Raw genomic sequence first — 14616 nt, 5'->3', positions numbered from 1 at the left:
GGAGAGCACGACAGGCACTCGGATATCTCGAGTGCCACGAAAACAGGCAGCTGGGAAGTTATACCGGGCATGTCTTTGCCTCCGTCTTGCCGCGTGCTCTCACAATATCTTCTCGGATGCATCAGGACAAAGTATGAGAATATACCGCACCGGCCTGGGCCGAATGCTAGCCTCACCAGGGACAGCCGTTTGCCGAGAACCCAGCTACCCAGCCCTGTCAGCAAACTCAGGGGCAGGTGTGTGAGCGTGCGGCGTGGGCTGTGATCACGAAAACTTTTCCTTCTGGCGCTCTGACGGAACTCCTTCATCATGCGATACCGGGGCCCGGGTTGTCTGAGACTGGTTGGGAAATCAGCAAAAAAACGGCGCAAGACAATGCGACGAACAGATGAAGAAAAAATACCGCTTCGCTACCCAGCATATACGCAGTAGTCTTGAAGGTCTGAGTGTCTTGTCCTTATACCAACGGCTGCATGACACGTGGTGACGTGTGGGTTGGGTAGGGGTCCTCTCGTCCCGAACTTAACCCATCCTCCCCTTGTGAGGAAAACCGCGTGATGGGTTGCAGCCAGCGAATGGGTTTTTCTGTATGGCTTACTATGCATCGCTGCAGTACCAAAAACTCTCACACTTGCTGCCGCGTCACCCATTATCGAAGGGGGAGATAGAAGATATTGGGATTGTAGAGACTGCATGCCACAGACATAACATCGGAGTCATCCTGCTCACATTACCTTTCGGTCATCTGTGCAGGAACCCGATGCTGTCACTGGCTGGGCATTGCGCCTCTCGAAGTTTGGCTGGCCCATCACGGTCGTCCACGAGTCTGAGCAGCCACACGCGTGGGGTGGCAGTCTGAGTAGATAGTGGGGGGATGAATCTCGAGCGAGGTTTTTATCAATCTTGGCTGCTCTTTGGGTTTCAGTATTGATACGTGTGCTCCAAGGCAGAAGTCAGTCCTGTAGTGATGGGGTGACTGCTGACATAACCTCGTGAACTGTGTTGTATGAGGCACCCTTGAGACACCAAGGGACATCTTAAGGCGAGCATCTAAATGCTCAAAACCATGGTTACTAGATTGTCTTTTCAGCCGAGACGCAGCATCTTTCTGCTGGAAAATATGGGCCGAGCAGCAAACAAAGTATCACTTACAGCCCAATGATTCATCAAGTGTTGTTTAACCCTCTCATAACAAGCATATACGGTAAGAAAATGGCTGAGGGATGTGTCGTGTGATTGGAAGATTTAATCACTGTTTGTAGCAGGGTTAGGGGTCTGTGTAGTAAATCCAAGTGTATGCTCTGGCAATATCAGATCAATAAACATACTTATAACGTCTCTTGTATGATTGCTGGGCGGAATCATTTCTAGAACGGTGTTAGTTGCGATGACGCCTTCACGCCCTGCCGACGACCGGCTTGTCGGGTTTACGTTGAGATACCCTATGATGGTGAGTCACAAGGAGTAGTACTTGCTAATATGACTGAAACTTAAATCTTAATCAGTGGTCAAAACACCAAGATCGATGGATCAAGAGAGTGTTTGACGGTAGCAAAAATCGAGGTTCATTGATCCAACGCTCACCATGGCCGACCACGACAACTTCAAACCCAACGGCTCAGCCTACACCCTCTCCCAGGTCTCTCAGTATCTCTCCTACGTCGGTCTCGATGAGTCATACCACCCTTCCTCCCACCCCGTCCTCGACCTAGACTACCTCACCACCATCTTCCAAGCCCAAATCACCTCCTTCCCCTACGAGAACCTCTCCATCCACTACAACCCCTTCCACCGCATCCTCCTCGACCCCCAACACCTCTTCACCAAACTTGTCACCTCCCCAAGGCGCGGCAGAGGAGGCTACTGCATGGAACTCTCCATCTTCTTCTCTCACATCCTCCGCGCCCTCGGCTTCTCCTCGATTCACTACTCGGGCGTCCGCAACCGCAACCGCACAAACGGCACCCCCCAAGGCCCCTACAACGGCTACGTCCACCTAGTCAACATCCTCACCCTCCCCAACACCAACCCCGCCCAACAATACATCCTAGACGCGGGCTTCGGCGGCGACGGCCCAACCTTCCCCCTGCCCCTAACCGAACACCTCATCCACCACAACACCATCGGCACCCAGCAAATCCGTTACACCCGCGACTGGCTCCCCGACCAGCGCTTCCGTGACGAGTCCAAGGGCGCGCTCAAGCACTGGATCTACGAGTACCGAAACTCGCCTGAAAAGCCCTGGAACAGCTACTACGCCTTTGTGCCAGAGCACGAGTTTACCGAGTTGGATTTTGAGAACCTGAATGTTTATTTGAGCGAGTGCGAGAGGAATCATCAGACGTATACGGTGCTGGTGATTCGGTTTCTGAGAGGAGGGGAGGAGGGAGAACAGAAGATAAAGGGAAAGGTGATGATGGTTCAGGGGGAGGTGAAGCAGAATTTGGGAGGGAGGACAGAGTTGGTCAAGGTTTGTAGGACCGAGGAGGAGAGGACTGAGGTGTTGAAAGAGGTGTTTGGGATAAACTTGACAGAGGAGGAAAAGGGGGCGATACGGGGGTGGGCCTCGGAGTTGAAGGGTGAATAAAGACGTTTATTGCTTTTGTTTCCAGTTTGCTGTTTTCAAATATTAGACCACCTAGATAAAATAATGCTCATAAATTCTCAAATATATACTTACTCACCCATTACAATAACCTATCAGCCCAAAAATTAAACGCACCTCATAAGCAATGCCATTGTACAATGCACCAATGCTCTTGCCCCGTCCGTCTAGTCTAGGTTCGTTCGTATCAAACCCCATTTTTTGGTTTCGTTTCAACTCCAGACTTACTCATAACCCAGTGAGCAAACAGATGTCTCCCGAAACACATTATTAACCATTCAAAAACAAAATCAAGCCTCAATCTCATCAGCTGTCCAATCCGCCACCTTGGCCTTTGCAGCAACATTTCCACCACCCACAACTCTCCCTCCCTGCTTTCTCTTGACACGGCTCGTCATCCCAATCTTGTCATCAAAGATGAACTGCCAGAGCACATACACCCAGCTCTCGTGTGTAGGCAGGGGATCATAAAACTCCTTGGCAATCTTGTTCAACTTGGGCAGTCTAGTCCAGGGGATCGCAGGGAAGTCGTGGTGCTCATTGTGCAGACCGACATTGTAAGTGAAAAAGTTCAAGATGCCGTAGTAGCTGTAGGTCTCAGGAAGAGGGATCTTGTTCTCGGGGTCTCTGGCTTCGTCCGAAATGTGCTCATACACGTAGTGTTCGGCGATGAAGTGCCCTGCTGTTGGGTGGAGGCTGCCAGCCAGGAAGGAAGACAGGATCAGGTACAGGACCGAGTTGACCGAGAAGTAGTTCGGGAGCAAGGCAATGAGGGAGTAGTCGAAGGACAGCTGAACAGCAACGTTGAGCCAGTGGACCCAGGTGAAGGGGACACGGTAAACGGCCATCGGGCGGAGGGCGTAGAATAGGATCTGGAAGGTGCAGAAGAAGGCCTTGCCGAGGATCGAGTCGAGGAAGACGGCTTCAAGAGCGGTAGGCAGATCGGTATCGAGGCCATCAACTCCGAGGGACTTGTGATGTGTCAGGTGGTAAGGCCTGAACGAAGCACTGTAGGGCAACCCGATAGGAAGGTTGGCGAAGATGGCAAAGAGGCGGTTGGCCAGGGGCGACCTGAAAGCGAGGTTGTGGGAGATCTCATGGATGGCCAGGAAGAGATTCTGGTTCGAGGTGGCGCCAATGATGTAGGCGACCGCCCAGAACTTCAGGGACCAGAAGGGCGTGTCTCGGAGGAGGTGGGCGCAAAGGATCTGGAGGGCAACGACGCCGGCGACGACATATTTCGTTAATGGTTCGGCACCACATAGTTTTAAGACCTAACAGGACAATGGTTAGCGATTGATGCTTCCTTAACGCAGACACTGTGCTCAAACATACCTCAGGGTGCGCCTTGATGATGGCCAACCTCCGTGTCCGGTGTGGCTCTTCAGTATAAGTCCAGAAAAAGTCATGTTCCTTCTGGTCGTCCGCGTTCTTGGTGGGCGCCGTCGCGCCGTTGGCGTGGCCGTTGCTGATGCCATTGGCAGCCTTTCTCTTGGTCGTGCCGTTGCTCGTAATCGTTGTGGAAGCCATGATGGGAAATCCGAATGCGTACTGTCAACGTCGAGAAGAAAGGAGTGAAGCCCCAAGACCAGCTTGACGGAAAAGACAATCAACAAAAAAAGGTTGGCGCAGGGTCGGTAGTTGTGAACCCTTGAGGTTGCTCGCTTGGGTTCCTCCGTCCAATTTCAACAGTTGGCGGTGGCGGACAGGGGCTCAGGTCCCTCAATTGTGGGGTATCTGATCTGCTGGAGCCAACCAGGAGGGGCCAGTGGCCCATGCTTCAAAGATCTCCAAGATCGAAAAAGGGGTTATCGTTCCAGAAGCTCGCCTGTGCCTGTGAAAGTGGGCTGTCCATCCGAACTGGGCGTTGAAAAGTGGTGTGTTGGACAGGATTGTTTTTGTTTTTGAGGGTTTATGAGATGTTAACCAAATCTTCTTGTCCTTTTCGACATTTCTTCTTGACCAACACGGGCAGCCAACTAGAGAACCAACAATCATTGGGATAGGCAATTGGCAAGCCCAAGGGCAGTGTCAACAATGAAGACTGATGGGTGTAAGTGATATTGCCAAATTGGTCGGTGTACCCATATCTAACCACCCAGTGTAGATATTCAGCAATAGACTTGAACGCATGACCTGGAAATCTCTTACAACACCTTAGTTGCAATGACGCCATCAGCAAAGCCCATTCGGTTGGAAGTCCTGTCATCGCAGGTTAGGAGCTGATTACGAAGTGACAACTTCAAGGGTTGAATTGGCCGCGGACTCATATCCTGCCTTCAGCCTTCCAAGTGGAAGGCGTCTTGTGTCTTGGTTGCACATATCATCATGGTGCTGGAGCTATGGCCAACCAAACAAGACACCACAATATCCTTCCTGTGGTACGCTCTCGAGCCTCGTCCTATCTTTCACGAACCAGGAAACACCATAGAAGAGGGGTAACAGTGGGGGTTGATACAAACCCCTGTCTGTTACCTACCACGACCTTCTCATACCGGATCTGCATCGCGGGAGCTTGCCGTACCGTTTGCTCAGACGGCGGCCTGCTATTTCGTACACTATGTTATGCCGTGCTCCGGGTTCAGCAAGTGGTGAACTATTAAAGGGCAGTGTCTCTCGGTCATCTCTCTTCCCTCTCTTCTACAGCCAGACCCAATTTTACCCATTAGTTTCTCCGATCGCCTTTTCAATATGTCACCGCCTACTGATCTCCCCGAGATGGAATACCGCTTCTTGGGCCGCTCCGGTCTCCAAGTTTCTGCCATCTCCCTCGGCGGCTGGCTGACATACGGCGGTCATGTAGACAGAGAAGGCACCTTCGCCTGCATGAAAGCCGCCTACGACGTCGGTGTCAACTTCTTTGACTGTGCCGAGGTGTACGCGAAGGGTGAGTCCGAAAAGGTCATGGGCGAAGCCATCAGGAAGTTTGGCTGGCAAAGAAACGATCTCGTCATCTCTACCAAGGTACACTCCTTTTACACCAACCCCCATGCCTGAACCCTACTAACGGAAAGAAAGATCTATTGGGGCTCAGCCTTCAGCACCAGACCAGTAAACAACATCGGGCTCTCCCGAAAGCACATCATCGAAGGCATGAACCAATCCCTCGAACGCCTCCAACTCGACTATGTCGACTTGATCTACGCCCACAGACCAGACAGAAATACCCCCATGGAAGAAACAGTCCGAGCCTTCAACCATCTAATCGACATAGGCAAGGCCCTCTACTGGGGCACCAGCGAGTGGGACGCAGACGAAATAGCCGAAGCACGCCACTACGCAGATAAACTCAACCTCATCGGTCCATTAATGGGTACCCCCCTTCCCCCTTTTTTTTCTCCCTACCCCTATGTCTCCTCTCACTAACAAGGTAACAGAACAGCCCCGGTACAACATGCTCGAGCGCCTCCGCGTCGAATCCACCCTCGCCCACCTCCTCCGCACTCCCCCATCCCTAGGCCTGACCGTCTTCTCCCCTTTGCGGCAGGGGATCCTCTCAGGAAAATACAAATCCGGCATCCCGCCCGACTCCCGCTTCGCCCAAACCCAGCTCGAGTTCATCTCCGGCTTCTGGAAGCGCACGGGCAAGGAAGAGTTTCAGGAAATGGTTGACACGGTCTCCAAGCTCGAACCAATCGCCGAGCGGTTGGGCGTGAAGCAGAGCGTGCTGGCGTTGGCGTGGGTGCTGGCTAACAAGCATGTTAGTAGCGCCATAACAGGAGCGAGCTCGCCGGAACAGGTGTATGAGAATGTGGAGGCGTTGAGGGTGTACAAGTTGCTGACGGAGGAGGTGATGGGGGAGATTGATGAGATTTTGGGGAACAAGCCGCCAGCGGTGGTGATGAGGTTCTAGGGTAACAGGTGGGCATGGTGGCTTCCGGGAGACGTACCTTTGATCTCCCTTAACAATTCTGTATTTGTGGCACAAGCTCTATGGTTAGGAAAAGAAAATACAGTATAAAGCCTATGCTTAGCCGTTTGCATTCACTCCTCTATCGATACACATGTTGGCGCACTGCTAGCGTAGCAAAGGTAATAATAACAATAGCTGTCAATCTGCGCACAAAGCCCTTCCCAGCCCCTGAATGTAATCCCCGAACACGTTATGATACACACACCAATATCAGAGCAAACAGGTGTAACCGATTGATTTCATATTCCCAGGCAACAACATCCTTGCTAGCTAATTGCAATAATACTATCCTCGCTCTCATCATGCCGCTACGAGAAAAAACAACAATCAGAAAGTCAGTGGTATTTTGCTATGAACTTGTCGTCCAGTCACAGAGACAAACAAACGACACTGGACACACACACACACACACACACACACACACAGAGAGAGAGAGAGAGAGAGAGAGAGAGAGAGAGAGAGAGAGAGAGAGAGAGAGAGAGAGAGAGAGAGAGAGAGACACCGAGGGACATAGACATAACAACGTATACCATACGTCTACCCATAAATGACAAAACAGTAAAACAACAAAAGAGAGCTCCGTGTGGGGGTATGAGGGTATGGGGTATGGGGGAACTAATGATGGGTATGGGGGCGGGGTTGTGAAGATAGGTGGTGATTATTTGTGATCCGACGCCGCGCCTCAATGTAGCAAGAAAACCAACAACACCGTCACCTTTTGGCCCACGCTTTCCAGACCGGCTGTATACCCTCTAAAAGAAAAAGTACGCCAACATGAAACTAACAAAGCACAGGATGGCCACGACCTTAACGGACACACCCTCGGTACCTTGTCTCGTCGCCTGGGCGAGCTCGGGCTGGGAAGGCTTGCTGTTGTCTGCCTCGGAGGTTACGGCTGCCTTCCTTTGTCTGAGTCCACTTGCTGCGTCGTTCTTTAGCTGGGCAATCGTAGCCTCCGCCTGAGCGAGCTTCGCCTTGATCTCTTCGTAGGTCTCGACGGCTGTGGTCTTGACGGCGGCCACGGCGGATTCGGCGACAGTTGACCCAGTCTCCTCCCTGGACTCCTGCTCGGGTTGGCCTGAAGAGGCGTTATCGAGAATGGTGGATTCATCGTGCGGGGAAGAGTAGGCTGGAGGGGCGGCATTGGGGGTATCCTCATGGCCCTATACAGTTGTGGTTAGCGCTAGTCGCCCATGTGACGAGGGGATCGCGGGGATGGGATGCGAATTTTTACACCCATTCACCCCCTCCCCCGCCACGGAGAAACCAAGCGGGATAACATACATTAGCAAGTGAGCGACGGGGAGGAGTCGACACCGCAGGTTCCGCGTTTCCGTCGTCGTTGGCGGCGAGCCAAGAGACTCGGATCTTTCTCTCTTGGATTGCCGACTTTGGCACACCGTCCCACTACAAGAATAACTGGTCAGTATGGTATTGTTTTTCTCACCGCCGGCTGTGAAGAGTGACCCACAATCTGCTGAACGTTGGTGAAGTCCTTGTCGCCGGTGATGGTAACGGACTGGACGAGGAACTTGTCACGGCACTTGGCGTCGGCAGGAGGCTCCTGTTTCATGGCCTGCAGGAGGACTACGTGTATGTCAGCCACCCGCCCTAACTTTCCAAACATGTCCACGATGTGCCTACCTGAAACTTCGACTTCATGGCCGGGCTCAACACGACCAGAGTTTGGTCGAACACAGTACCTGTGGCAGTTAGCAACACCACTCTTGTAGGCCAATGTAATTATTGTGGAGAATCGCGAAGTCTCGAGACGTACTGCTTAGGGGCTGTCGTTTTAACCTACAAACAGGAGGATCCTGTTAGCCACTTGAAAAGTGAGACACAACTTGAAAAACATCTTGATATACCTTGAAAGCAATTGGCTCTTTGTTGGTGTTCTTGATCTTGAGGATCTGCGCGACCTCGATAGTAAATGGCCCTAGCTCGGTCAGATATGGTTCTTCGAATGTCTCTGTGGATGTTGGCGATCTGGAGGACACAACGTACTGCGGAAGCCGAGCTCAAAGGGTTCAATCTCGACGGACATGATGACGGTATAGCAAGGTCTCGGGCGTCCTCAAAAGAACGTTTAGATGTTTGTGGATGTTTGCTGCGACCGTTTTGGTGGAGCCGAGGTGACGGAATCGCGCAGCGAATTTGGGGGGTTTTCAATGTTCGTGCACCAAAGGGGACGCTCGGTGTGTTGATATCGTGCGACGACAAGGTTTTCGTCAGGATTCGGGCGCGAAGAATCTACCAGAGAAGGCGGACGGTGGAAGAGATGGGAGAGCGACGGAGAGTTGTTGCGATGAGAAGGCCTGTTGGTTAGAGCTTGAGATATGAGGTGTCTTACGACATTCCGAGCAGAGCGCAGCACAGCACAGTGACGGCAAAGTTGCTTCTTGGCCAGGTTTCGACCCCTTCTGATTCGAGCCTAGGGCGATCCGGGTTCGTGGGCCCGTGCTGATGGTCCAGCGTGTCAGTGACTTTCCCAGGTGGAGGGTTTGGGCTGGGCTGCCACCAAGACAGCTGTTCTTGGGCTCCAATTGGGTTGCTACCTGAGAACACTGGGGCCAACATTACTAATTCAACCACTGCCAGAGTTCAGGACATCAAGTCGACATGCAGTAGAGTAAAAGTACAAGTTACCGAGTACATATGGCTTGCCAGCAGTATCTGTGATATCCAACCTATTTCGAGAAGAGAGAGTTGCCGACGTATCTGGAGTGTGTAAAACGATGGGTGCTATCACATGCCGCGCCCCCACTGTTTCTACTGGTTGGCCTCCTGTGATGACGTGCACCCTTTCAACCTACAGCCCAGGCTATCATCCTAAGCTCAAGGTTGAGGCTGACTGCTAACAACCGAATCGTTTGAATATCAGCTTGCTTTTGAGCAGTTCAAAGCCAGGTCCCTGCGTAAAAGCTAACACCGGTTCCATTGTGGCGCACAGGTTTTGAACAGTTGAACGTTGTTCAGCCTTTTCGTCTTATAAAATTTAGCTTGATTTCGTGTTGGGTATTCCCCCACTCGACAACCAACAACTCCTCAACACCACCACCTGCCCTTGATCTTGGCATCAACTTTCACTTTCACCACCACCATTGCCAATCATCAATTAAAACAGAAGCAACACTCTCATTCGATATGACGACTGCCGATCTTGATGTGCTGCTCTCCATGGGCTTTGAGCAGGCTCGTGCGGAAATCGCCGCCAAGAAGACTGGAAACTGTAAGCATCACCGTCACGGACACATCTTGTCATGCCACTCATTTTCAGCCCCGGTTCTAACACTCAACGCAGTGCAACAAGCCCTTGATTGGCTAGAGGCAAACCAGGATAAGTCCTTGGAAGAGCTCCAGGCTCAGAACCAGGCCTCAGCTGAGGACGAAGATGAAGATACGACTGGTGCCAACATCCCTTCTGGCGAGACCGCAAAATCCTTGGTTTGCAACGAATGTGGCAAGAAGTTCCGCAACCACGACCAAGCCACCTTTCACGCTACCAAGACGTTCGTATCCAATCTTACCAGCTTCTCATTTAGTTCACATGGCTAACCTCACCCAAGAGACCACCAAGACTTCTCCGAGTCCACTGACGAGATTGCCCCGTTGACAGAAGAGGAAAAGAAAGCTAGACTAGAAGAGCTTCGACAGAAGCTCGCCGCGAAGAGAGCCGTCCAGTCTGAGGCCGAGAAGGAAACCGCCAAGCGCAATGAGCAGATTCGTATGAAGGCCACCAAGGATTCCCAAGAGCTCAAGGAGGAGCTTCAGCGCAAGGAGAGAATCAAGGAGGCCGAGAGGAAGAAGCAAGAGAAGATTGCCGATGCCGAAGCCAAGAAGCGCATCAAGGCAAAGATCGAGGCCGACAAGGCAGAGAGAAAGCGCAAGGAGGAGGAGGCCAAGGCTCTCCGCGAGGGTAGAGCACCACAAGCCCCGGTTGTGGCTCCCCCCGCCCCATTGTCTGCTCTGGGAGGTAGTTCTGCTTCAGGCTCGTCCGCCGCCACTGCTCGTCTCAGGATTCAGACCAAGCAGAAGGGCAACTTGATGAAGACCTACCCAAGCGAAACGACTTTGTTCGAGGTGGCTCACGATGTGGAGGAGGAGACTGGTGTTCCTGTGCAGAGCTTCCAGATCAACTTCCCACGGAAGACATTCGAGGCTGGCGTGGACTTTGGGTTGACATTGAAGGAGGCCGGTTTTGTGCCCAGTGCTGCCATCATTGCCAACTAGGCTTTTGCCGTAAATCTTATGAGGTGTGCTGCCAGCGTCTAGATAGGAAGCGATAATGGAGGGGCAACACTGTGTCTCTAAAGCCGATGATTTATGTTCTTAACTGGATACTCAAAATAAAGTCCCCCTCCTCATTTGATGTATGTTTGCGTTCTTTCACAAGGTAGGTTAGGTTCATTACCCCTGAACACCCCCAATGTGTACTGAATAGGTGGGGTCACCATCCAAGTCAACATTTCAAGGGCGCGCCTTGAAAGTGATTTTCAACACATCATCCAGTGATCCAACAAACCTGCCTAATTCAGTGCCAAGTCCCAAGCTAGCAGGATCCCCAGAATCAACAACCTAAATCAAACCTTCTCGGCCCAAGAAACCTTCATGTAGGCTGTACCCGTAGTTGACAACCACACAACTTCCCCGCGGCGGCCCCGCACCGCCAATTCAACCCCTTGCGGCGATCGTCGGCATTCGTTCGGAAGAGGCACCACTTCCTTCTTGAGAGGTATCACTTTCCGCAGTTCGGTACATATCCGCCCATAACCGCAAGCTGCTCACTAATTCAACCCATTCGGTGCATACTAAATCGTCCACTCCTTCTCTCAAACTTGCATATTCCTCCGCCGGCCGCAATCGGTGTATCTATCAAGTCAAATACGACTCCACCTTATGGCATCACCTCACCTGCGCTCATTTGCAGCTTCAACCTTTAACAGACTTGCTTTTCTTTCTTCCAAGCCCCCAACCAGCAAACCTAGTTTTTGTTCCTTTTCTTCTATTATATCACCTATTAGATTTCAACAGCAACTCATCAGAACAATGTCCTCCACCGAAGCCCCCCAAAAGGTAGAATGGCTCGTCGTCATCCCCGACTTCCCCGATGCTCATGAGAAGCGTCTCGAGGTCCGGCCGTATGTTTCCTCCCTCCCCCTCCTCTCACCAAGTTACCGGATACTAATGAAATAAAGTCAACACTTCGGCGGCCTCAAACCAGCTGTCGATTCCGGCCTCTACAAAATGGGCGGTGCCGTCCTCAACGAGCCCCCCCAGGGTTCCGACCCGACCAAGTTCTCTTTCGCAGGCAGCACCATCGTCATCAGCGCCGCCTCCCGGGAGGAGATCAAGGAGGTGTTGAGAAATGACATCTACGCCAAGGAGGGAGTCTGGGATGTGGAGAATGCAAGTTTCCTTCTCTCTCAACCCTTACCATGATCGTGCTAACAGCATGGAAAAGGCCCAAATGTGGCCCTTCCTCTGCGCATTCCGGTTCCCAGTCCCTGGACAGGACGAAAAGTTCCCTGACCCTAATACCAAGCAGTAGGAAGTTGGTGTATGTGGTGGGGAGAAGAGAGAGAAGAGAGTGTGCATTTGATGAAGTCCATGAATGTGTTGCGCCGGAATTTTAATTCTTCGTCTAAAATCACACACACTCAGTACAATAGGCCCCTGAGACCACGATAGACCAAATATGATTAATTCATGTCGGACCAATGGTCTAACTACAATCCCGAGCTCGCTAGGAAACTCTTCAAATAACCCAAAGTAAAAACTATGGCGGCTGTTCCTGTCAAACCTCAAAATCCATTATGGCACGCCATAATAGCAGTGCTCTAAAATCAGCTTCGGGTACGATTGCACCCAATTATTGTCATCAACTCGTTCATAACGCCATCAGCAACATATCTTGGCGCAAAACCATGCTTCCAAAAACCCGAAATATCATACAACCGAAAGGAACATGGCCAGCTAGCTATCAGTACTGCCATCTTCTAGTTCTTCCGCGGCCACCCTGAGCTCGTAGCTGAGGTCAAAGCACTCAGCCAGCAGCTCACTGACACTTCCCTGTCCCTCTGGAATGTCGTTGCCAACCATGAACTTGCCATCGACGCGCATGTTGTCGATTGAATTGAGCTATCGATTGTCAGTAATTAGAAAGTTGGGACATTATAACACAGGGCAACACACCTTCATGCTATAAGGATATAACTCCCTAGCCGAGCTCACGCCTCCCGAGTTTTTGACCTCCACCAGACACCTCTTCAATGTCTGCAACTGGTTGTACACCGGTAACAAAGCCTCTGACACTGGCTCAGACGAGTTCATCAGATAATAAATGTAGCCGTAGCTGCGTCTGATGAGGTAAAGCAGCGTTCGTTGAACGTACAGTTCGGCAGGGTTGCCCTCGTCGTCGACCCAGTTCCCGTCCACCCTACTCTCGTCAATCTTGTCGAGCTCTCGTTGGAAATCGTACAAATCGGTTTCTCGGAGGGACCAGGCTTGCGTGATGGAAAGCTTTTCAAGATCGTTGCGCACACCGGTGAGAATCTCGTATCTTGTTCTGAAAGCTTCAGGTATTTGCCCCTTTCTGTGATCGTCTGCGTTAGTTCGGGCGTCTCATTATTGAAGGGCGCATGATGTACCTCTCCAACACGATATCTGACCACCTCAAACACCTCACCAGAAGTGCTGAGACTAGGTCGCTGCCACGGATTTCGTTCCCTTCTTCATCAACAAACTTGCCATCCACTCTGGACTCTTCAATCTCCTTGAGCTTTGCTTGCAGCTTCTGGACTTCGGATGTGGCGAACTTTGTCTTGGTGTTGGCAAGCGACATTGATCTCATGATAGATATTAACCTCTCATAGATGGCCTGCAAAGGTTTATCCAGCTCGTCCAGCTTTTCCCGCAACTTTGTAAGCATCGTCTTGCATAGCTCTTCGCGTTTGGAAAGGAGTTCGACCAGGTATGGTGAATGTTGTGCGTTCGCGTTCTTCAAGATCCCATCCAACCTTCCCAATGTATCCGAAAGGCTGTCGAGATCTTTTGGCGAGAAGAGACCAGCTTCTGTGAGATGATCGAGGAGTCGCTTCACAGTCGAGGTCAGGGCATAGGCGGCGGGAACGTCGGTCGTTCGCCCAATCGTCATAAAGAAAAGGGAGATGAGTTGGAAACAGCTCTCGAGCACCTTGTCGACTACGCGCAGATGTTAGTACAAAGCAGTCCGTGGCCGCTGATGTTGTGGTTCGCATACGTCTGTTCTCCCCTGGATGTGCCCCTTTTCGGACCTCGTTCAGCAGCTTGACTTGTTCCACCAGTTCCTGGTAATGCACCATGACATCTTGGCTCCGAATGTACTTTGTTCGGTCCATCTTTAGGAGCAGCAGTTGATCCCGGATAGCCGTGAGCTTCTGCAGAATCTCCTGCTCCCGCGCATCGTTGGGCATGGGAATCGCTGGGGTCTCCATCTTGGGTGCAAGGTGAACTGAGAAAAGGTGTTGATGAAGACTAGGTGGACTGGCCGGTACAAACAAAAGAGAAAAAGGGCCGATGATGGCTTATATGTATTCCCAGCTGACAGTGGGCAACGGATGGTCAGTGGCAAAGCTCGCGAGGAAACAGCTCTTGCTGGAAAACCCACCGGGATCTGGAGGAGCTTGATCTCCTGCAGTGGCCAACCTTGCTCTTGACCAACCTTGCTCTTGACCAACCGGCCACTTCTTTGCGCCGCACGACTGGCAGCACTTCTTTCGGCTACGAGGTGAACAAGGATATCAGAGAGAGAGTCAATTATCGTATTCGGTCATACGAGAATGGGTGAATTTGATGCAACTGCGCCCATGTGGTGTTTATTCGCTTGCAAGAGTAAAGGTCTAGATTGGAATTCAGCCTCTGGACGGACGTGCAGGCCCTGTCCGCGACGTCAGTTGTGGTGGGGGAACAGAGGGGAGCTTCAATGGCGGGGCCGGTCTTAGCAAGGAGATCGATCACAGGCCCGACTGGGGTTCCTGGCAAGCCACAGTGGATGGCTCAGCGGCTGCCCAAGCCAATCAGAGAGAGCCCGGACAGCGACTTCTTCCAGCCGTTGCCA

General features: G+C 51.8%; 7 protein-coding genes across 7 annotated transcripts; 4 read left to right on the top strand and 3 right to left on the bottom strand.

The window, feature by feature from the left end:
* Nucleotides 1–1359: 1359 nt before the first annotated feature.
* Nucleotides 1360–2587, top strand: QC763_213150 (uncharacterized protein; the record flags this gene model as incomplete). Its single annotated transcript, XM_062910357.1, has 2 exons — nucleotides 1360–1450; nucleotides 1553–2587. Exons 1-2 carry the CDS (start codon nucleotides 1388–1390, stop codon nucleotides 2585–2587), a joined length of 1098 nt encoding a protein of 365 aa, XP_062769262.1. The 5' UTR covers nucleotides 1360–1387.
* A 26-nt stretch (nucleotides 2588–2613) lies between these two features.
* On the bottom strand, nucleotides 2614–4693 carry DES1 (sphingolipid delta-4 desaturase). Its single transcript, XM_062910356.1, has 2 exons — nucleotides 3941–4693; nucleotides 2614–3879 (listed from the first exon to the last, which is right to left on the bottom strand). Exons 1-2 carry the CDS (start codon nucleotides 4133–4135, stop codon nucleotides 2896–2898), a joined length of 1179 nt encoding a protein of 392 aa, XP_062769261.1. The 5' UTR covers nucleotides 4136–4693; the 3' UTR covers nucleotides 2614–2895.
* QC763_213130 (uncharacterized protein) lies at nucleotides 4014–6608 on the top strand. Its single transcript, XM_062910355.1, is given in 5 exon segments — nucleotides 4014–4505; nucleotides 4516–4658; nucleotides 4713–5569; nucleotides 5624–5918; nucleotides 5983–6608. 3 exon segments carry the CDS (start codon nucleotides 5297–5299, stop codon nucleotides 6456–6458), a joined length of 1044 nt encoding a protein of 347 aa, XP_062769260.1. The 5' UTR covers nucleotides 4014–4505; nucleotides 4516–4658; nucleotides 4713–5296; the 3' UTR covers nucleotides 6459–6608.
* On the bottom strand, nucleotides 6583–9121 carry SCS2 (phosphatidylinositol-binding protein scs2). Its single transcript, XM_062910354.1, has 9 exons — nucleotides 8526–9121; nucleotides 8387–8457; nucleotides 8296–8305; nucleotides 8163–8221; nucleotides 7990–8094; nucleotides 7803–7925; nucleotides 6983–7681; nucleotides 6935–6958; nucleotides 6583–6912 (listed from the first exon to the last, which is right to left on the bottom strand). Exons 1-7 carry the CDS (start codon nucleotides 8563–8565, stop codon nucleotides 7271–7273), a joined length of 819 nt encoding a protein of 272 aa, XP_062769259.1. The 5' UTR covers nucleotides 8566–9121; the 3' UTR covers nucleotides 6583–6912; nucleotides 6935–6958; nucleotides 6983–7270.
* A 73-nt stretch (nucleotides 9122–9194) lies between these two features.
* Nucleotides 9195–10896, top strand: QC763_213110 (uncharacterized protein). Its single transcript, XM_062910353.1, has 3 exons — nucleotides 9195–9750; nucleotides 9823–10030; nucleotides 10088–10896. Exons 1-3 carry the CDS (start codon nucleotides 9666–9668, stop codon nucleotides 10749–10751), a joined length of 957 nt encoding a protein of 318 aa, XP_062769258.1. The 5' UTR covers nucleotides 9195–9665; the 3' UTR covers nucleotides 10752–10896.
* A 671-nt stretch (nucleotides 10897–11567) lies between these two features.
* On the top strand, nucleotides 11568–12069 carry QC763_213100 (uncharacterized protein; the record flags this gene model as incomplete). Its single annotated transcript, XM_062910352.1, has 3 exons — nucleotides 11568–11659; nucleotides 11717–11918; nucleotides 11983–12069. The coding sequence occupies 3 exons, from the start codon at nucleotides 11568–11570 to the stop codon at nucleotides 12067–12069; spliced, it is 381 nt and encodes a 126-aa protein (XP_062769257.1).
* Nucleotides 12070–12232: 163 nt separating this feature from the next.
* Nucleotides 12233–14586, bottom strand: QC763_213090 (uncharacterized protein). The gene is given in 5 exon segments (XM_062910351.1): nucleotides 12233–12659; nucleotides 12714–13113; nucleotides 13169–13721; nucleotides 13780–14204; nucleotides 14221–14586. 4 exon segments carry the CDS (start codon nucleotides 13991–13993, stop codon nucleotides 12495–12497), a joined length of 1332 nt encoding a protein of 443 aa, XP_062769256.1. The 5' UTR covers nucleotides 13994–14204; nucleotides 14221–14586; the 3' UTR covers nucleotides 12233–12494.
* Nucleotides 14587–14616: the final 30 nt, after the last annotated feature.

Source organism: Podospora pseudopauciseta, assembly GCF_035222475.1.
Source record: "Podospora pseudopauciseta strain CBS 411.78 chromosome 2 map unlocalized CBS411.78m_2, whole genome shotgun sequence".
NCBI classification, from domain to species: domain Eukaryota; kingdom Fungi; phylum Ascomycota; class Sordariomycetes; order Sordariales; family Podosporaceae; genus Podospora; species Podospora pseudopauciseta.
This window is presented reverse-complemented; position numbering and strand designations above follow the sequence as displayed.

Excerpts from the sequence above, each read along its gene's own strand:
- QC763_213090 (XM_062910351.1), bottom strand. The coding sequence starts at position 13,993 with ATGGAGACCCCAGCGATTCCCATGCCCAACGATGCGCGGGAGCAGGAG. Across the intron at positions 13,722-13,779 it reads ACATCCAGGGGAGAACAGAC|TCGACAAGGTGCTCGAGAGC; the intron begins GTATGCGAACCA and ends ATCTGCGCGTAG. Across the intron at positions 12,660-12,713 it reads TATATCCTTATAGCATGAAG|CTCAATTCAATCGACAACAT; the intron begins GTGTGTTGCCCT and ends GACAATCGATAG.
- SCS2 (XM_062910354.1), bottom strand. The coding sequence starts at position 8,565 with ATGTCCGTCGAGATTGAACCCTTTGAGCTCGGCTTCCGCA. Across the intron at positions 8,458-8,525 it reads CTTTGAGCTCGGCTTCCGCA|GGCCATTTACTATCGAGGTC; the intron begins GTACGTTGTGTC and ends TGACCGAGCTAG. Across the intron at positions 7,682-7,802 it reads CCCGTCGCTCACTTGCTAAT|GGCCATGAGGATACCCCCAA; the intron begins GTATGTTATCCC and ends ACAACTGTATAG.
- QC763_213110 (XM_062910353.1), top strand. The coding sequence starts at position 9,666 with ATGACGACTGCCGATCTTGATGTGCTGCTCTCCATGGGCTTTGAGCAG. Across the intron at positions 9,751-9,822 it reads CGCCAAGAAGACTGGAAACT|TGCAACAAGCCCTTGATTGG; the intron begins GTAAGCATCACC and ends CACTCAACGCAG. Across the intron at positions 10,031-10,087 it reads ACCTTTCACGCTACCAAGAC|AGACCACCAAGACTTCTCCG; the intron begins GTTCGTATCCAA and ends ACCTCACCCAAG.
- QC763_213130 (XM_062910355.1), top strand. The coding sequence starts at position 5,297 with ATGTCACCGCCTACTGATCTCCCCGAGATGGAATACCGCTTCTTGGGC. Across the intron at positions 5,570-5,623 it reads ATCTCGTCATCTCTACCAAG|ATCTATTGGGGCTCAGCCTT; the intron begins GTACACTCCTTT and ends ACGGAAAGAAAG. Across the intron at positions 5,919-5,982 it reads CCTCATCGGTCCATTAATGG|AACAGCCCCGGTACAACATG; the intron begins GTACCCCCCTTC and ends ACAAGGTAACAG.
- DES1 (XM_062910356.1), bottom strand. The coding sequence starts at position 4,135 with ATGGCTTCCACAACGATTACGAGCAACGGCACGACCAAGAGAAAGGCT. Across the intron at positions 3,880-3,940 it reads TCATCAAGGCGCACCCTGAG|GTCTTAAAACTATGTGGTGC; the intron begins GTATGTTTGAGC and ends TTGTCCTGTTAG.